General features: G+C 39.2%; 1 protein-coding gene across 7 annotated transcripts in view; it reads left to right on the forward strand.

Annotated features, from left to right (window-relative positions):
• Positions 1 to 18,241, forward strand: part of DIAPH2 (diaphanous related formin 2) — a 1,011,052-nt gene that overhangs the window by 68,931 nt on the left and 923,880 nt on the right. For all 7 annotated transcript variants that reach the window (XM_072625718.1, XM_072625715.1, XM_072625716.1 and 4 more), the window contains 2 exons: positions 138 to 314; positions 15,341 to 15,445. In XM_072625718.1, the coding sequence (XP_072481819.1) occupies positions 138 to 314; positions 15,341 to 15,445 (282 nt within the window). The remainder of the gene's footprint in view (positions 1 to 137; positions 315 to 15,340; positions 15,446 to 18,241) is intronic.

Here is an 18,241-nt window from a genome sequence, read left to right on the forward strand (position 1 = left end):
GAATTTGCAGCTTAAAACAATGTTTTGTCATCATTGTGATATGTTTGTTGTGTTATATTAAGAATTATTTGGATACTTCATTTCTTAGTTTGTCTTGACCCCTTTCTTAGAGCTTTTTTTCCCATTCCTATTTGCAGCGAGACCGAATTACAAGTTTTAGAAAATCTGCTGTCAAGAAAGAGAAACCTCTTATTCAGCACCCTCTTGACTCTCAAGTTGCCATGACTGAGTTTCCAGCAGCACAACCATTATATGAGGAGCGATCCCTGAACTTGTCTGAAAAGGAAGTGTTGGATCTTTTTGAAAAAATGATGGTAAGTCAGACATTTTGTTTTCTTGTAAATTGTCTATGGTGTAAATTGTCTATGTGTGTGTGTGTTGTGTGTTGTGTGTGTGTCTTTGTGAGTTCAAATCCAGCCTCAGACCCTACCAGCTGTGTGACCCTGGGCAAGTCACTTCACCTTGTTTGCTTCAGTTTCCTCATCTGTAAAATGAGCTGTGGAAGGAAATGGCAAACTACTCCCATATCTCTGCTAAGAATACCCCACATGGGATCATGAAGAGTTAGATATGACTGAATAGCAATCATGTCTCTTTCATCGTGTGTGTGTGTGTGTGTGTGTGTGTGTGTGTGTGTGTGTAGAGTGGCACTTGACTTGGAGTGGTTTTGTTTATGTATATCCACTGCTTCTACCACTTAAAAGAGAGAACAGAAGCAATTGGGCTTCCCAACAACTCTTTTTCGAAGAAACTTCAACATCACAACTGTTGACTGATTTTTTGCACAGGGTATGATTTCATCTTACTGAAAATACCATCAGCTACTTCATGGAGTATTGAATGAGGTACAGATACAAGATCACATGAGATAGTCATCATAAAGCACTTGGCATGGTACCTGGCACTATAGAAATTGCTTATTCCCTTCCCCTTACATCAGTGTAGGTTCTCCACTTTATTCGCAGATTCCCTATGTTGTTTTCTTTGGTAGCCAGAGCACATATTTTGGGTTTTTTTCCTTTGAATCCCTCCTCCCCTTTTCTTTTTGGCCAACTCTAGCTCACTGTCAGGCATACCACTAGCTACTTGCCTTTTTGGCTGATGTTATTAGTAGTATGGGACAATGTGGAGTCGTCAAGGATTTACCACTTACCTCCTATGTGCCAGGCAGCGTGCTAAGTGCTGGAGTTACAAAGAAAGAAAAAAGAAACAAAACAATCCCTGCTCTCAAGGACCCGCAGTGTAGTGGGGTCAGTGTTCTGTCCCTGGATGTGGCCATTAGAGCATTCATTGTAGCGTTCCTGTTCCTTGAGTTTTGGAATCCCAGCCTTTGGCCATAACCCCCAGTTCTATTACAGGAACTCTGCTCTTTGGGGTGAGGGCCTGAAGGGCAACATGTGTGAGTCCATTCTCTTTAGCTTGTGGTACTGGAATTGTTTGACTTGAGGACAACACCAGCACCTGATAGGCCAAGAGGCCAAAAACAGGAGTGATGTAGGACTCAGATCTTCTGGGCCTTGGGAGATGAGGAAGGCTGGAGTGACAGAGAGAGGTACCCAGAAAGCTATTTACAATAGAAATAAGATTGGGCATGTTTGATACATTGTTCTTTTTTATTTTTTACTCTTTTTTGCACATTTGGCCTATTTGATGAGTTTGCTTTGACTTTATGCTATCTAGCTCCTATCTGCCTTATTTCTTGCCCATATCAGGCAAACAGCAGATTAAGTTCAAGTGACTTCACCATTCAGATATGGCAAAAGTGCACAAACAGAGGCAGAAAAGCCTGCTGGTGTATTAGGTTGCTCTAGACTTAGCAAACTCATGTGAGCCCAAGAGCCACCTCAAAATGGAATCCGATAAAAGGTATGATCCACACCTTACCCAACAGCTTCGGGAGAGTCAGCCTCCTTGTTCCCCCTTGGGACAGAGCCTGTGTTTAGCCTAAATAGTTCCTGTTGTGCCCTCAACCCTAGAAATACAGGAAGTCAGCTGGTTCCTCTCTATTTCTGGCTAACCCTCCCCATTTCTTTCAGCTGATTCTCATGTTTTCTAGACTTGAGGCCCTCTGCCATCCTGTTTGCCCTCTTGGATTTTCTCCAGCTTATCAGTGTCCTTCTGAAACGATGGCCCCCAGACCTTCACACTGTGCAAAGGACAGAGAACGGAAGGGCAGTCACCTCCTATTTCTGGCAGTTGTTCCTCTGCCACTGTAGCCCAAGATCACACCTGGAAGGCCACCTTCACCTCCCAACATTACTTTATATTTATTTGGTGTATATATTTTCAATAAGTACCTGCTGCTTCCTCTAGTAAGTCCTTGAATGCCGGGCTTGCTTCATTTTGTTTCATTGCTTTTTGGCTCCCCTATCCTCCTTCTGACTCCTTGAGCCTTTGGTCCTTTAAGGAAAGGGGAGGGGAAGGGGCATTATCATTCATATAGTGCCTACTGTGTGCTAGACACTACGCTAAGTGGTTTTTTAAATTATTCAGTCCTCAAAATAGCTCTGTGAGGTATGTGCTGTTACTATCCCCATTTTATAATTGAGGAACCTTTAGACAAACAGATGTTAAGTGACTTGCCCAACGTCACACAGCTAGTAAGTGTCTGAAGTCAGATTTGAACTTGCTTCTTCCTGATTCCTTGCTTACTGCACTATGCACTATGCCACCAGTTGTTTCAGTCTGTTTCAGAAAAACTGTTGCCTAATTGTGCTTCTTCGTGACCCTATTTGAGGTTTTCTTGGCAAAGATACTGGAATGGCCTGCAGGTTTCCTTATCCAGCTCATTTCACAGATGACAAAACTAATGGGGTGAAGTGATTTGCCCAGGGTCACACAGCTAGTAAGTATCTGAGCCCGGATTTGAACTTAGGTCTTCTTGATCCCAGGCCCAGAATTCTGTCATCTGTGCCACCTAGCTAGCTGCTATCTGGGCTTGGTATCAGGTAGACTCAGTCTTTCTGAGTTCAAATCCAGCCTCAGACGCTTACTAGCTGTGTGACCCTGGGCAAGTCACTTCACCCTGTTTGCATCAGTTTTCTCATCTGTAAAATGAACTGGAGAAGGAAATGGCAAACTACTTCAATATATCTGCTAAGAACACCCCACATGGGATCATGAAGAGTTGGACACGACGGAACAAAAATCATGCCTCTTTCATCTTGTTTGATGCTGTTGTGGACTTGAGCAAGTCACAGCCTTGCTGGTCCTCAGTTTGCTCATTTGTAAAATGAGGGGTGGGACTAGCTGGCCTCTGAGGTCCTTCCAGCTGTAGTTATCTATGATAACTTGAGTTTTGGAGACCAAGAAGAGTACTTTTCATTTATTCGCAGTCTCCAGCCTAGGATAGGATGGTAGCGGACAGAGAGTAACAAAACCGAAGTCACGAAGATCTGGGTTCAGATTATACTTTGAATACCAAGCAGACCCCAAAGAGGGCTCATTCTCTTTCCTCCTAAACCCAGCTCCCATATGAACCTAGTGTTCCCATCGGGTGCCATCATTGTCGCAGCCACTGGGTCCTGCTCTTGGTGTCCTCCTGGCCTCTTTACTCGTGCTCCAGATATCCATGCCAGATGTCAACGTTTCTATCTTTGCAATAGTTATCTTAACCTCTTCCCCCCTCCCCATATGGTCTGAGAGGCCCTTATCACCTCTCACCTGGCCACAATCTTCCCCATTCCCATTTCCTGATCACTGAACTCCATTGGCTCCCTATTGCCTCCACGATCAAATAATGTTCTCTGTTTGTCCTTTCAGACTTTTCTCTACTTGGCTCCTTCCTGTCTTTCCAGTCTTCTTAGGTCTTACTCATTTCGCCACATTCTGTGATACAGCTCCACTGGTTTAGTGGCAGTTCCTCTTGTTCAACATTCCACCTCCCTCATCTTTGCTTCTTCCTTCCATTTAAGACTCAGCTCCAAGCCTAGGATTCCTTACCCACTGCCCCCAGCTTTCCCCCCAGCTTCTAAGGCTTTCTTTTTTTTTCAGATTTGCAGTTGATCTAGCCTTTCAATATATTGTATGTACCTCATGATTTACATGTTGTCTTTCACATGAGAACTTACCCTTTGTGAAGTCAGGAAGGGTGGGCTCTCCTTTGCTTTGTACTTAGCACGGTGTCTGGAGCTTGGGGACTGGCTGATGAACTGTATGAGCCTGGGCAGATCTCTTAGCCTCTCTCAGCCTCAGTTTCCTTGTATGGCCCTCCTTGGACTGGAGGGTCTCAAACATGTGTGTTCAGTCTAATTCTCTGATCCTCAGAATCTTATTTTCTTCTTGCTATATAATTTCACTTGGTGACTTCAGCTCCTTCTTTGGATTTAATGACCTCCAAACAATCTGTGTGCCTATATCTGTATAGTCCTTTCTCCTTAACTCTCATTGGGCTTCTCCACCTGCCTTTTGCACTTTTCAAATCGGATGTCCTCTAGGTACTTGTAGCTCAGTATATCCAAAATGGAACTCATCTTTTCCACTAAAATCCACCTATCATCTCTACTTGTTTCAATTGAGGACATCGTCAACCTTCTAGTCCCCCAAGTCTGTAGGCTTAGTGCTGTACTTGCCTCCTCACTCATCATAGCCAGATCGCTTGTGAAGCCTTCATGTTTCCACCCCCAAAACTCTTCTTCTCCCTACCCTCTTCCATTACATGGCTGCCTCCGTTGTTCAGGCCTTCATTGCCTAGTGTCTGGACTGTTGCAGTAAACTCCTCCAGGTTTCTCTGCTTCAGATTTCTCCCCTCTCCAGTCCATTCTCTGCTTAGCTCCCATAAAGATTTTCTTGAAGCACCTCTCTGAACATATCACTTCTCTACTCAGGAAACGCTGCTGGCTCTCTGCTGCCTTTGGAATAAAATACAAATTGTATCAGACTTAGCAAGCTCTTCACCTCTTGGCCCTACCATCTCTTCATTCCATGGTTACCTGTTGATGTCCTTCATGGGTGCTGCAGCCTAGCCAGACTAACTGTGGTACATTTCCTCTTAGACCAGACTCCATCTTCCACATCCATGACTTTGCACAGCTGTCCTCTGTCAGTGGCACTCAATTTCTCCTTATCTCACTCTTCTTAGAGTCCCTCTTTTCCTTCCAGATTCAGCTTAAGCATGAAGCCTATCCTGGTGCTCCTCCCCAGCAGCTATGGCCTCTCCCCATCTCCCCATTATGTTGTATTTATTTTGTGCATTTTTATAGGTACATGTTGCTTCCCCTTGCAGGATGTAAGGCCTAGGCCTGTTTCGTTTAATATTTTGCCTCTGTGTCCCCAGTGCAAAGCACAGTGCATGACCCATAGCAGAGGCTTCAGAAGTATCTATTGATTGATTAATGGATTGATTATTAGATTTATCTCAAAGCTTTGGAGGCTCTTGAATGACCTTCAGTGCTTTTTCACTTGATTCTTGTCCTACAATGGTAGGTGAGTATCTTTTCCTCCCAGTGAGCTTGGAATTCACATATTCATGGCTTGTCACAGTGAGCAGAGAAAGCTTGGCTTCTGTGTGGACGGTCATGGGTAGGTTGAATGTGGAAGATCTGATGTCATAAGATGAATTCAGTTCAACATTTACCCAAGATTGTCATGGACCCTTCACCTGTCATTTCCAAAGGCATTTTCTCTTTCCTGAAGTCAACGCCTTTCTTGGATCATCTGTTATTTAATCTCCTTGCATACAGTTGTATACTATCTTCCTACTGCTTGGAACTCTTCGTTTGTAGATATAAGTATAGATATAACTATATAGAAATAGCTCCTTTAATGATTCCTGATGTGCTGCTTTTAAATGGTAGTGATTTTAGCATAAGAAATAATTAAGATAAACCTATTAATAACAGATTGCCAAGAGGTTGATAGGGCTTTTAAAGGGCTGTATTTATGTAGCGAATTTAAAGGGTCAGTCATCTCACAAAGTAGGTTTCCCTGGAGGACTCAGTACCGAGAGAAGATGGTCTTTGGGACTGCAGAAGTTTTACATTTCCATTCCAGCATTTTTTGTGTGTGTTTTGTGACTTGAAAAATATTGCTAATGTTATGTCAGAAAATGCACAATTTTTAAATGGTTTGTCTGCTGCACTTATGATTGTGATATTTTTAAAAAATTAAATCCTGGGTCTTACCTTTTTTCCCCTATGGCAGTATATTTATAATTTTAAAATGGAAACCAAAGGGTAATATGCTTTGGTGTATGTTAACAACCATTTCTCCAAGAATATCTGTTCTCTGGGGCACGGGATACGTTTGCCTTCAGTGTAAAAAATTATATGCTTTCTGGTGCACCTTTAGTTGAAATATAATCAAAACCAGTAATGGCTAGAGCTATCTTGTGAAACTTCAAATTCAGGCTATTTTTTTTTAGTAATATGTTGAATCTTAACCTTACATAACTATTAATCACGGAAAAGAGCTTTATATGTCATATGATTTTTTAAATCTTGGATTTAGTGCCTTTCTTAGTGTCTAACTTACTGGGCATTACCTAGCTCAAAACTTGTATGCTCATATTGATAATTTAAGCTAGATGTATAGATAATAGGCAGTGCAGTTGCACATAAAATTCAGAGTAACTGACAATCCCAAATCATTTCTACCTTACTTAGAAGAGGGTGACATGATTTTTTTTTGAATAGCAGAATACCTAGTTCTAATGATTTTGATTTTGCTTAAATGAAAGCTAAAATTAGTATGATTTCCTGGAACACACAAAGACTAACAGGTGAAGGCTACTCAGAGGTGTGCTAGGTGGCAAGGGAAAGCCAGCTTGGGATTAAATATTTGCCATTGATGATTGAGTCACCTCAGATGTGTTTTTATTTTATCCTGGAATGCTTGTGGAAAAGAGAGAAACCATCAGCTTAGTAATGGAAAACTTAAAATGTCATTAATACAGTTGATTGGGAAGGAACGTGAATCCTTTAACCAAATTGAGAAGTATGAAATTATTTTCATTTCACTCCTACTGTCTTCCTTCCTTGTACAAATAATGTGAAAGATGTTCATGTACTATCTGACAGTTATGGCGACTTTGTGTTCTCTTTCTGGGACTCCTTTTTGTACCCTAATAATTTATAGATTTTTATAAATTTGGAAGGATTTTATATGTTGAGACTCTTTCATCTGAATAATAAATTAGTGTTTAAGGTCTTAGACATGTCCCAAGGCTGAAATGTGGCTTTTAATTTATTTAAAGATATTATTAGCCAATTATAAATAGCCACATTATATAATATATTGGTTAAATTATTTTATTAGCAATGTCAGAGTAAGGAGTAAAGACTCAACCAGCTGAAATGCTGGGAGGAGTGTGATAGTGTATTTGGGGGGAATAGATTTCTGGTTAACTCAGGGTTAACCAGAAAAATCCTTTAAATCTCTAACCTCATTGAAAGTCTTTCACAAGAAATTAGGCACAATTTACCGAACATAATCGAATCTTTCCACGAGAATCTTGCAGTGCCTTAGGGTCACAATTATGAATATCAAGTCTCATTTTTCAGGGCTTTAGTTGTGGAAGGGTTGGCAGGTTAGCCTAAATCTGTAGTGACTACATAATATAATGTGTGTATTTGTACTAAATCTCAGCTACCATTTGTTTACTTGTCATTGGTCCTCTTATTGTGAATAGAGTGTAGAGTGATTCCAGTTATTTGAGAGAGCCAAGTAATTTGGCTATGGTTAATTGAGGTCTTTGTGCAAATTGATATCATTTAGATTTTGCTGGCTGTTTCTTTTGTTTCTCTGCTGTCACTTTTGACTCTAGTTTGATTAGAAGTAAAAGACATTGGATGTGATATGGTAATGCAGAGTTTACTTATTTTGGATGCCAAATTCACTGAGCAGGGTGATTTGTTCTCCTCTGGCTTTGCTCTTACTAAAGTTTTCTCTGCCTTTAAAAATTTGGTTATCATAAATTAGTACCTTTTACTTTGCTGCTTCCAAAATACATTGTTCCAGAGTAGTCATTCTAAAATATTACTTGATGAAGAAGATACTCAAATACGTCTGTGATCTTATCAATTCTGGAATTTCCCTAATGATGCAGCTCCCAGCTCATTATACTCTCCTATCTTGTAAGGCTTTTGGCCATGTGTAATGCCAATCCTAGAAGCACACCTAAGGACTGCTGGTGTGAATAAGTTAAAGGGTCTAATTGCATATTATAATGAACTCTATTTATTTAACAGTAAACTAAACGTTGTTCAATAAAGTAAAGTATAATAATCATAGCAACATCCTTAAGCAAGACATATCATCTAATGCATACATATATATATATATCTCATAACACTCATTATGTCACATTGTGCATAGCATATATCATTGCATCCCCAAAGTCAGGGGGTCCCAGGCAAGGATCTTCCCTAGCCTGACACATCCTTAAGGGGTAGCAGAAAATACCACACCATCCACCCCTAGGTCACTGTAACAACAATCTCCTTAATCAATGCACAATGTCCAAGTAAATTCCTCTCTCATCTTGACTCAAGACTGACTTCCAAACCCCACAGCTGCTCTTCCATGGGCTGACTGTTCCCAGCTCTTGCCTGGGTTCACATGCAGGCAACTTTCTGCTCCTGCTTATTGTCTCAGCTCACTGGGGACTGTTCCGCTCCCAACTCTTCCTGCTTCTGCCTGACAGCAGACTCCAGGGGCTCCTTCCTTCAGCTTCTGTTTCTAGGAAAACAAATCTTAACAGGACTGTAACATATTTATACAAATTACCAACACCATCTTCTCAATTCGCTCATAAAGACAAACAGACAAGGCTTCTGTCTGAGAATTAACGCAGATCAACAGAAAGGACTTCTGTCTGAGAAAATAATGCAGACCAACAGACAGTACTTCTGTCTGAGAAATCAACACAGATCAACAGACAGGGCTTCTGGCACTTGATTAGCTAAAAACAGCAAAAAATCCTACTTTGCTTGCCATTACACCATGTTCTTACTGAAGTGTGCCAGAGAGAGTCCACTTGGCATCTGGTGGCCTCCCAGTATGCTGTAGGCCTTCCTCCTTTTCTAACATCACAGAGGGAGCAGTGGGCCAGTCCGATTGTCTGCCCATCATTCTTTGCTATTACCAGGTGATCAGCCTATTTTTTCTTTCCATCATACAATTCTTTGAAAACATCTTTTATTCTTCAGATTTCCTTGTTGGTTATTTGTCATAGCTTGCTCTCACACCCACCGTACCCCTTTTTTTTGTCTAAGGGATATTTATTTTTAGTTCTTCAGAGGCACTGTTGTTCCAGGTCTCACTGCCATGCAGCAGTGAAATGCCAGTGAAATGCTTGTATTGAGATGTTAGGCCTTTGCTGTTATGGGAGAGTTGGGTTCAGTAAAAGTACCTTGTAATATTCTGAAAGCAATCTGGGCCACTATTTTCCTCTGTTTCAACTCTGGACTTAGCTCATTGTTCATCTCAATCACCTGTCTCAGAAGTCAACATAATGTCATCCACAAATAGGACCAGCTGCAGGAAATCCCTCTTCAACCTAGACTCAATGACTGGACCTCCTCCAGTACAATGGTTACTCCTTTTGGTGAGCATACAGCTTTCTTTTTTTTCTCTCCCTCCTGATGTTTATTAACAGAGTGTCATTGAACAGGGTTGTTTCTGTTGTTATATCCTACATGGACTCCAAAATGATCTTGATATACAGTTGGGAGACAGCTTGTTGTAAAAGAGTCTATAGGCACGTCTTGTTCCACTGAGTCAAATGCTTTTTTTTGTAATGAATAAACAGCGGGTGCTGTGGGATCTTATATTCTCTATATCTTTCAATCAGTTGTGAGATGGCAATAATGTAGTTCATTGTAGGATATTGTTTATAAAAGGCTTCTTGTTCCATACTAATGCCCTCGCTGAAGGAGCCTTCAATTAATAAATAGATGACAACATAAAGATTTTGTACATATGGGAGAGTTGATCTATAGGTCGTTAGTTATTGATGTTCTGTCAGTTACCTTTAGGGAATATTAATAACGTTTGACAGTTTTTTCCAACCTCTTTGATATCTTCCCCTGAGCAGAGACCTTGTATCTTGGTCCTTCAGTCTCCTCTCATTTGTCCTGCCTTCAGAATGGATTTCCTTTCTATATACTTAATCTAATATGACTGATTTCCTGTATTTGTTTTCTTTTGCACCATTCTGCCTCTTCCATAAGCCTCTCAGAGGCTTGAGGGTCCAGATGTCATGGTTCTGCTATCTGTGATGGGAAAAAAAAGTTTGTTGAAATGGTTCTTGTATTTCTTTCTTATTTTTCTTTTGTTCCAAGTCTTTCCATTTTTATTTGTGAATGCCCTTGGGAAGACTTTGCTTAGTGTAGGGAAAGTTAATAAACTTGTTTATGAGCTTTATTTAAACCAGATTTATCATCCACTGCTCTATTTTCCACTAGAATATAAGCTCTTTGAGGGCACACTCAGTGGTTAGCACATTGCCTGGTACATAGTAGGTGCTTCAAAAATGATTGTTGATGGGTAGTCCCTCCAGCTGCATACCTGGGGCTAGACTTTCAACATTTTTTACCCTTTTAGTATTTTTTCCTGTGTGGATAGTTAAACTAAACTGATTTGAATGCTTATAGTGATCATATATGAACATAAGCCATAGTTAATTGTATCCCATAGTGACACATGCTTAAAAAGTGAGCTCTTGGAGGGGGGTCCCTTTGGAAAAAAGATCAGCCTCTACTCCTTTCTTAAGTATATAGTGCTACAACTTTGGCCCTCTTTGAAAAGTGGAATGATGGCTTTATTTAGTTCTAGGAGTGGCTTGAATGGCTTTTGAATCCGAACAGTTGTGTTAGCATTATCATGCTATCTAAAAGCCATCTGTGCCCTCTGTGCTTTTGCCTCTTTGGCAGGTTTAAGATGAAAGTGGGGAAACAAATGAAGAAACCAAAACGAAGAAGTTTGCTGCTTAGCTGAATCTTTTCTCTTTATGTACATAAACTCAGTGGACAATGATTTTGCCTTAAAAAATGTCAAAAGTAACATTTGTGTTTACATGAATACTTGATGAATATTATTGCATACAAAAAGCTTTTGAGGTGACCCACTGAAGACCCAAATTACATTTTTCATAAGAGGGGACAAATATTTTGCCACAATATTTCTTGTACTTTGTGTTAAGTGACCAGGTTGGTTCGATAGTTCACTCATCTTCAGCATAGGTCCAGATTATCTGTAAGATGAACAGTGATCCATATTGCTACATTATGTATATAAAGAAATATCTTGAGCCTTCTGAACACTTATAATACTGTTTCAGAGCAATGGTGTCGAACAGGCAGTCCAGTGGTAGCCACATGCCACCCACAATACTCCTGAGCATAATTTAAAGCAGATTAAAATATAATTGGGAAATATCTAGCCAATAAAATAAAAATACAATAAGACATAGATAATATTAATATGTGGTTTTCTGAGCTAATGTTTCCACAGGGATCCTTCTGGATGGTTTAGTAGCCTCTGTTTCTGTTTAAGTTTGACATTATTGCTTTAAAGGACTTGGTTACTACTGTTATAGAACATTTTCCTCCCTAATTCAGGAGAGAGAGGGAAGGGGGGAGAGAGGAAAGGGAAAGCAGGGGAGAGAGAGTAATTTTTGATTACATAAAATTTAAAATTTCTTATATAAACAAAACCAATCCATTTAAACATAAGGAAGGAAACTGGGGAAAAATCGTCACAGCAAATTTTTATGTGAAGGATCTTTTTTTCCTTTTAATCCCTTGACATAGGATGGGAAGGAGAGTTTGGTTAGGTTAAGGAAAACAAAAAGAAAAAGAAAAGAAGGAAAAGAGAGCATCATCTTTAAAAAATGTACAGAAGAAATCAGCCAGAAGGTCAGAACAGTTTTGAAAACTCCAGTTTGAATTGAATGTGTTTTTGTATTGTGGAAATCCATGTTTTCACGTGATCTTCTTTTTCTGTTCAACTGTATATGGAAATGCCCATTAATAAAATAACACCTAATAGAAGTTCAGAACAAAGTAACAATTTAAAAACAAAATGAATGATTGCTTTTAAATATGCCAAATATTACATTATAAACTTTGAATTAAATGATCAGAAGCATTGACCTATGAGACCTACTTATTATTTAATTGGAGGACTCTTTAATAGTGGTAAGCTGCTAAGAGTGTTGGATTTGAAGTAAAAGTACCTGGGTTCCAATCTTGAGCTCTACTACTTATAACCTCAGTGACTTTGAGAAAATCATTCAATCTCCTTGGGTCTCCACTTCCTCACCTGTAGTATGAAGGTGTGGTTCCAATGAGGTTCCTTCGAACTCTAAATTTGTGACTGTATCAAATTTCTTTTCCAGAAGAATTTGTTGATCAGTATAATTTGATCAGTAGACTGATCGTAGTTTTTTTTTTTATTTTTAGACTGGCAGGGATCTAATACACTCCCTCTATGAAGGCAGATTAAGGAGTGTACCAGTTTCACAGACAGAGCAGCTACATGACACAGTGGATAGAGTGCTGGGCCTGGAGTCAGGAAGGCTTGTTTTCTGGTTTTCAGATCCAGCTTTAGACACTTACTAGCTTTATGACCTTGGATAAGACACCTAACCCTGCTTGCCTCAGTTTCCTCATCTGTAAAATAAGCTGGAGAAGGAAATGACAAACCATTCCAGTATTTTTCGCCAAGAAAACTCCAAAGGAGGTCCTGAAGAGTTGGACACAACTGAACAGCAACATCGACAGTTTCACAGATGAAGGAACTGATTCCCAGAGGGGTTAATGACTTTTCTCTGATGTTTATTGGCATTTTTCCTCTCCCTATCCATTTAGCAAATTAGAGTCAAAAAGCAAAATTTACTGATGCTTGTAAAACATGTTGAGATAGTCTAAACAAAAGGAACATAGTACATTTTTCTCACCCTTTGTGTTCAATACCCTTCATCCAAAGTTGAAAACTTTTGTATTCGAATTTATGTGAAGGCAGTTGTATAAGTTCATTCATTTGTTCAACAGATGTTTATCACATATTGATTGCATGCAAATGGTGCTTGGATATAGATAAAGTTTAAATAGAATGAGGCCTAACTTGCCTTAGTTGAGGAATGAGAATAGTTGTATTCTGGTAAATGTTTAACAATTGGCTTTCTGGGAAAAAAACGTACTCACAACACACTTTTAAATTTAATCTGTGTTATTAACATTTTTTCCCATCACTTTCTTTGGCCTACACAATCAATAAAACAATAAATCAAGGTCCTGATTTGTAGTGTTTGCCAATTTCCGTGGTCTTAATGCTCATCCTGAAAATTTCATCATAATCTCCCATGAGCCGGTTTGAGCTGGCTCCAGAATACCTCAGGATAAAACATAAAATTAAATTCATCATGTAATGAATTATAGTTCAGTGAAGAATTCCAAAATCAAGTGCTCTGAGAGGGCCAAGGTGGTGGTGGGGGAGAGTGGGGAGTCACTGACTAGAAATGAATAAGTGAATGAACCAGCTCTCATTAGGTTCTTACTGTGTGGTGAGATGGGGCTAAGTACTGGAACTGCAGATCTAAAAGCAGGCCAGTGCCTGCCTGCCCTACAGGTGCTTACATGTTAATAGCCACACAGCCCATTTTTGAGCATGGTAGCTAGGCAAAGGTTTTTGAGTCTGTAAAATCACCAGGATGATGAGTGTAGCCATTGGGAAGTAGATTGACATACTCTTTTCTTATAAAAACTATATTGATTTGATTATAGTTCCATAGTTAGAAATGGAGGGGGGACACTGCTGGAAAGTGGGGGAGGAAAGCTGCATGTACTTGTGGCAGGAGTCAAAGAATGGGGAAGGAGGAGATTGTGGGCAGGGAGAACAGCATAAGCTCAGTCTCTGAGGTCGTTGATTGTCAGGTAGGCTTTTGCGGGTCAGGGGATGGTGGGGAGGAATCAAGGCCATTTTGGCCCTGTCATTTCCTTTTTGAATATCAAGAAAGCATTGAATTTATTTTAGGCAACACTTTAAAAAACTGATTCAATTAATCTTATTGTGTGTTTTCCTTTGGTTAGTTGAGAGGAGATGGTGGTGACTTTTTTGAGGTGATATCTTAAAAAAATTGTCAGGCTTCTAAAAATTCTTGGAACTTAGACTTAAAATAACTTAACTGTGCTCTCTGCTATGTGCAGTGGTCTGCCCACTTAACTAATCTACACTGGACTTGAGGCGATTAGTTGAAATTGTGAGTTTGTCAAAGAGAGTCGGTGCTGGGAAAGAAGAGGACCAAGGACAGAGAACTAGAAATCATTTCTATTAAAGGTATCCTACATCTCAGCTGTTCTCAGCACTCAAGTCTGAAGGGATATCATACATCAGAAAGTTAATCTTGTCTATTAGAATAAATATTGTATTATCTCCTTTTTTAGGATTGCATGTGATACAGTATTAAATAAGGATCATAGGGGATTAGGACCCCCAAAAGGCCGGGAGTTCCTTGATGTGGTGGTATGCTTTTGTTACTTTTTAATTGAGTGGATTTTTTTTCTCTTTCCAGCAAATTTTTTCATCTTTTCTCCAGTTTTACCTTTAAAAAAATTTTGTTAGTATATCTATCACTTCTTAATCAGCACATTCCTTCCTTCCTCCTTGTACACCCCAGCAGTACTTTGACACCTGGATAAAATACTTTCTCTGATTCCTTAAGACATGAGTTGGAATCCTGCCTCAGGCATTTACTTTCTTGCTTGTTGTGTGATCCCTAGCAAATCACTTACTCCTTCTGGGTCTCGGTTTCCTTATCATTAAAGATGGGGATAATAGTCCTTATTCATTGGAATAATTTTTGTAAAGTTCTTTGCAAACCATAAAGTGCAATAGATGTGTGAGCTATTATTGTTATTTCCTTAATATGTTTCCTTAAAAGTGTTTTAAAAACAAAGCTGTTTCATACAATGATTATGGATGACAGAACTTTTAACATTTTACTATTATAGTTTATCATTTCTTGGCAGAGAAAGGAAGGAGGTTGGTTTTAGTATCAGTTACCTGGAAGTAGCGCAGTGATTCCTTCTGGACTTTGTTTCAAATGTAACTTTGGAAATCCTGTTGGTCTCTTCTGATAGTGGTGCTGCACTGAGAACAGGAACCTCCAGGATGAGGCTTCTATAATCTCTTTTTGTTATAAGGCTAGTAGCTTTGCATGGGTGGCAGTGGTCTTTAAGGGTAAAAGAGATCTGTGTGGAGTGGGGAAAGAAGAGGAGCATGATTATGATGTTTGATAGAGACATGTATGTGCTCCCAGGTTGTAGGACGATATGGCCCTTTGTCGGTACTCTGGAAATGGGTATAGAATTCTGATGCTCTATGTTTTCTTTATTATTAGGAAGACATGAATCTAAATGAAGAACGAAAAGCTCCTCTACGAGATAAAGATTTTGGCACAAAGCATGAAATGGTTGTCCAGTACATTTCCACCACTGCCAAATCGGTAAGTAGCCACACCAGTGGATGAGCTTGGCTTTCTTTGCATTTGCTCTTATGTGTAAATTTCTGTATTTCTGCATCAACTCACCCTGCTTGGCTATATGGAAAAGGAAAAACCCGACAACATTTTGTTTATGTTATATGCTTAAAAATGCCCTCAACTGTGAATATTAAATTTATTAGAATTTATTACATATCTCATAACTACCCATTAATCTAAAGTATGACATTTTAAAAACATTTAAAATCAATAAGTAAGATTAAAAGATATTGTTTTGGGGATAGTTGGATGAGAGTTTTGGAGTTGAGTTTGTATGGTCTTATCCATGTAAGACTGGAGATTTGGGTGGTGCCTTTTTTTGTTAAAGTTCCATGAAAAGCACAAATGTCTTTTTTAAGTCATATACTTCCTTAATTGTTAAAAATAATTCCCTATTTGGGGAAAAGATCAATTCTCTAGATTATAGGGTAGCATATTGGTCCCCAACCTGTGAATAGCAGGTCCTTCTTGGGGTTTGAAGTTAGTTATTACAAAGGGTCTAGAAAATGGTATGCATGCTAAGCATTGCCATTTGGATCTTTCTGGAGCTCCAGCAAACTCAAGAGCCTATAAGGGCCAAAGTTCATCAGTTTTCCTCCACAGCAAACGTAATATCATCCTCTTCTGTCCCCTCATGCAGCAGTCACTCTAGCCTAGTCTCTGTAGACTTTTGCAGTAGTCTCTTCATTGATCTGCCTGATTTCTGCTCTGTCCCTTTTCATGTTCAACCTTCACATAGAAGCCAAACAGAGATTCTTAAAACACCGGTCTGTCCATGTACCTCTCATTGAAGGCTCTTCAGTGACTCTCCATTACCTTGAAGTTAAAACCCAAATGTCTCCGTTTAACACTTAAACCCCTTCATAATCTGACTCCAGTCTGGCCTACCTTTTCAGGTTGATTCACCTTTTACCCCTTTTCACAGCCAAAGTGCCTTGCTGGCTCTGCCCCCAACACGTAACAGTCCATTGCTCACTTCTGTACCCATTGCACAGAAATCTGATGCCTGGAATATATGCTCTCCTTAGTACCAGCATTTGGAATTTTGAGCTTCCTTCCCTGTTCAGCTAAATAAGGGGCCTCCCATGATCTCCCTGATTTCCCCAGTTCTTAGCGTTCCCCTCTGCCCCTAAATTACTTGGTATATAATTTGTGTTTATTTACCAATATGTACAGATAGGATTTCCTTTAGAGGAATGCCCCCTTGGAGGCAGAAAATCATGGGATTTTTTTGTCTTTTTGTTTTTTTTGGATCCCCCAGTGCCTAGCACAGTGCCTGGCACATAGTAGAAGCTATCTAAATGCTTTTTGAACTGAATTTGTAATAAAAAATTAGTAAATGTACTTTAAGTAGAATGAGTAAGTACTGTTTCTCCCATATGACCATTTGTGCTTTGAGTAGGAGCACAAATTGAAGGCTAGAAGGGACCAACGTGACCATCTAGGCCACCACCCCTGTTTTCTACTTGAGGTTACATGACTTGTCAAAATGATCTGATCCATGGGGGATAATAGAGCCAAGATTCAAAGCCAGATCATCTGCCTTCAAATCCAGTCTTCTTTCCCCTGCCCTATGATAGAAACTCATAAAAAGATGTTACTAAATAATCTAGTAGCTTTCGGTCATCATGTACTTTTTGCCACACACAGTATAACTATTATCTTCTGGGAGTTTATCATTAAAAAGGGCTCCTCAGACTTACAGGTTGGGAATCATCGTATCCTGTCATTTACCTCAGTTTTTATTAAGCATTCACATTCCGGTGCATGAAATGCGCAGCAGTTTGCTATAAGTCATTGGAGTTTGTTTCTTTACTTTTTCATACGTGATGCCAAACATGTAAATTGCCTCATGCCAATCATTGCATTGTTATTTGGTTTTATAGGAGAACATTGAATAGTAGTTCTCTTCAAGTGTTTTTTTGAGATTCTAGAGATTTGAAATAGACATTTCAAGTGACAGGAGTGGAAACTAAATGTTTGACAATAGATACTGAGAGAGATGGGATTTATTTATTTCTACTCTTCCCTCCCCACCTGAACCCATTACAACATTGGGCTTTAAGTTAAATTTCTCCCAGGAAAAAACATTTTCAGTCTCACAGTTTTTGTGAGGGAGTATTTAATAAGTAAAGCATATTGACTAGAGCTATAATGGCTTTTAGATACTTTTGAAAAGGTGACTAGTGAAAAATCTAATTTTTTCTCTCTAAAAATACATCCTAAAATTATGATGTCATTTCTCTGCGAGTGTAGTAATTTCAGCAGAAATGACAAATGAGGTGTTTCCTGAATTTCACTCGTGCATTGGTTCTATATTATACTTGAAGCAAGCTGAATCTGAACGTGGACCAATGTAAATATAACGCATTGCAGCTGTCTGAGCAAAGCAGCAGCTCGCTTTTTAATTTGTTTTTGGTATCCAAGGGCAGAAATATGTTTCCAGTGATAAGTGAAATTTGCCATGAGCGTCGTTTTCAATAGAATTAGGTGATGCATAGGGTTTTATTTTGAAATTCTGATGAATCTCTTTTCATTTTTGCATTCAAGTTATTGTTTACAGTAAAATGCTTTGGGAAATGCAGACTGTATATTCACTGTTATTTTTTTAAATACCTCAAGGCAGAAACACTAGTAAACCTATGTAACTAAATCTGAGTGCAAAATACAGATAACAATGCATGAATAATCATGTGGTGATTTAAAAAAGTAAATAAGATTTTAAATGTCTCTTCCTTATTTGTTTATAAAAGTGGGACT

The sequence above is a fragment of the Notamacropus eugenii genome, chromosome X (genome assembly GCF_028372415.1).
Source record: "Notamacropus eugenii isolate mMacEug1 chromosome X, mMacEug1.pri_v2, whole genome shotgun sequence".
NCBI classification, from domain to species: domain Eukaryota; kingdom Metazoa; phylum Chordata; class Mammalia; order Diprotodontia; family Macropodidae; genus Notamacropus; species Notamacropus eugenii.